At 44.3% G+C, this 2328-nt stretch overlaps 1 protein-coding gene across 1 annotated transcript in view; it reads right to left on the reverse strand.

Annotated features, from left to right (window-relative positions):
• Positions 1 to 2328, reverse strand: part of lipf (lipase, gastric) — a 21853-nt gene that overhangs the window by 6971 nt on the left and 12554 nt on the right. Inside the window, exons 2-3 of the mRNA XM_037691309.1 lie at positions 411 to 539; positions 101 to 212 (exon numbers count right to left, since the gene is read on the reverse strand). Coding sequence (XP_037547237.1) covers positions 101 to 212; positions 411 to 533 — 235 coding nt within the window. The 5' untranslated portion in view covers positions 534 to 539. The remainder of the gene's footprint in view (positions 1 to 100; positions 213 to 410; positions 540 to 2328) is intronic.

Here is a 2328-nt window from a genome sequence, read left to right on the forward strand (position 1 = left end):
GACAGGAGTGAACTTCCTGTTTGTGGTCAGGTGACAGGAGTGAACTTTATTTTCCTTCTTCCGTGTTGTTGCAGAACCTGTAGAACCAAAAGAGTCTGACCTGTAGAGGGTTTGAGCCCCTGAGGGATCCTGTTGACGGTCAGGATATAGCCGTCCTCTGACAGAACCTCATGCTCCTCTGCAGGGTAACCCCACCTCTGGATGATCTCCGTCTGAACACACACACACAGAAAGTCAACAACCTGACACACGTGCACGCTGCCGCTCTTCTGCAGGAAGGAAACAACTGAGACAGGAAAGTCCTAGAGACACCAGCTCAGCAATTACTTTAAAAATCTACCGCTGCCAGGGCGGAGCTTAGTGACACCTGGACTCTAACACCTGTCTCCATGGCAACAGATGGCACTCACAATGTTCATGTGCACTTCAGGGTCAAGCCTCTGTAATCGTTCATCAGAGCGTTGCTGAGCGCTGACACGCCAGCTGCTGTGGACGAGAGCAAAGAAAAGGAACACACACACAGAGACACACATCCTCAACTGACACACACACACACACACACACACACACACAAATTCAGTTTGCTGCGTTTGTGGTCCACAATATAAACAGTTTTGTCAGACTGGTTTTGAACCCTGAGTGTAAAGTTGATGACCATCGTGAAGGTTTGCTGTAAAAAGACCGTTTCCTTGGTGACGAGGTTTGAATGAACTATAAAGATCAGAACGGTCTTAGGAAACAGGAAGTCCACCTAGGACTTCATAAACCTGACCTGCTTTTTAAAATGACTTCAATCCAACATCAAGTACAAAAACGGGCAATAGACGGATTATCAGTCAACGTCACTTCCGGGTCACTTCCTGGGACACTGCGCATGTCTGCTGCAGGAATAAACAGCGATCATGTGTTGTGCTGTAGGTTGCACCAACCGTTTTGATAAAAACAATAAAACAAGTTTTACAAAATTCCTTCAACTCGCAGCCTTTCAAGGCTGACAGGAGATGTCTGTGGTTGCAAACCATCAGAAGAGGAGACTGGAACGAGCAGATGATTCAAACTACAACAATGTGCAGCGAGCACTTCATCTTCAGGTAAGTCTGCCTCGCTAACAAGCATCGCTGCTTATGGAGTCCTATATACAAAGATATGAAGAACTGACCCCTCAGGTACGAGTGTAGCTAGTTACAAGCTCAGATATGTTAGTTCAGTGATGCTGAGTGGAGCTGCTGATCATTTGTTGTTGTAAAGTTGTTTTCATTCATTCAAACTTTATTTATTCAGGTTAGTCCCATTGAGCCTCGAGGACTCATTTACAAGAGAGACCTGATTTAACAAAGAAAGATGACAACAATGGACAACAATAAACAGTTATAAAAAGGCATAGATTGTTTTTAAACGAATAGGATGGCTAAAAAAAGAAAGGTAACAAAAATCAGCTAAAAGCTGTATGCATGTATGTAGCTGTGTGCTAACACATGCTATGCCAGTTAGCGCTGGCCAACCGTGTGCTGTTTCCATTAACGTCAGTCACTGGAATACACTTCATTTGTTCAGGAGTGGCCTCTGAAGACATCCACAGTCCTGACTTTGTCCCGTCCATCTTCTCCTACTCTACAAAGCACTTTGGTTGGCCTTGTTGCTGTTTTAAGGGCTTTATAAATAAAGTGGTATGGTACAAAGTCCAGCAAAGACAGCGATGGAAAATATGAGCGGTAAATAGAAGATTACTGACTTGAACTGAGGCTCTCGTGATCCTGTGTTTAACAAAGTGATGCTTTCCTGCTGCACCTCATGATTGCTCTCTTCTGTGTCTCAGCTACAAGAGAAAAAGACGAAGGGATGAAACGTCCAGCTGATGTCCAAACAATGGACGTGTGTCCACAGCCACTGTCCTCTCTCCAAATGATGGTGAATGGAGCCTGGTGCTGATGGTTGTACTGGTAAGAACTCTTAAAACTTACAGTATTTGAACCCACAAAGGAAGTCTGTGTTTCTGTGCATTTCTGAATGTCAACAGACTAACATTGTTGCAGATTAGGACAGTCACTAATGAGGTTTTCATGTGTAGATTTTTGTTGAATAATTACTGGGCCATGGTTCTGTTTGGCACAGTCTCATCATTCAGAGTGTAATCGATTATTAGATATAAACATAAAATGCTCTAATTTCTCATTATCTTGTTTTATTTTGTTCAGAACCTACGGTCCTGCAGGCTGTGCACGATGAGGCTGTGCACGATGAGGCTGTGCACGATGAGACTGTGCATGATGAGGCTGTGCAAGATGAGGCTGTGCACGATGAGGCTGTGCACGATGAGGCTGTGCACGA

This window comes from Nematolebias whitei, chromosome 17, assembly GCF_014905685.2.
Source record: "Nematolebias whitei isolate Nwh7 chromosome 17, NemWhi1, whole genome shotgun sequence".
Taxonomy (NCBI): domain Eukaryota; kingdom Metazoa; phylum Chordata; class Actinopteri; order Cyprinodontiformes; family Rivulidae; genus Nematolebias; species Nematolebias whitei.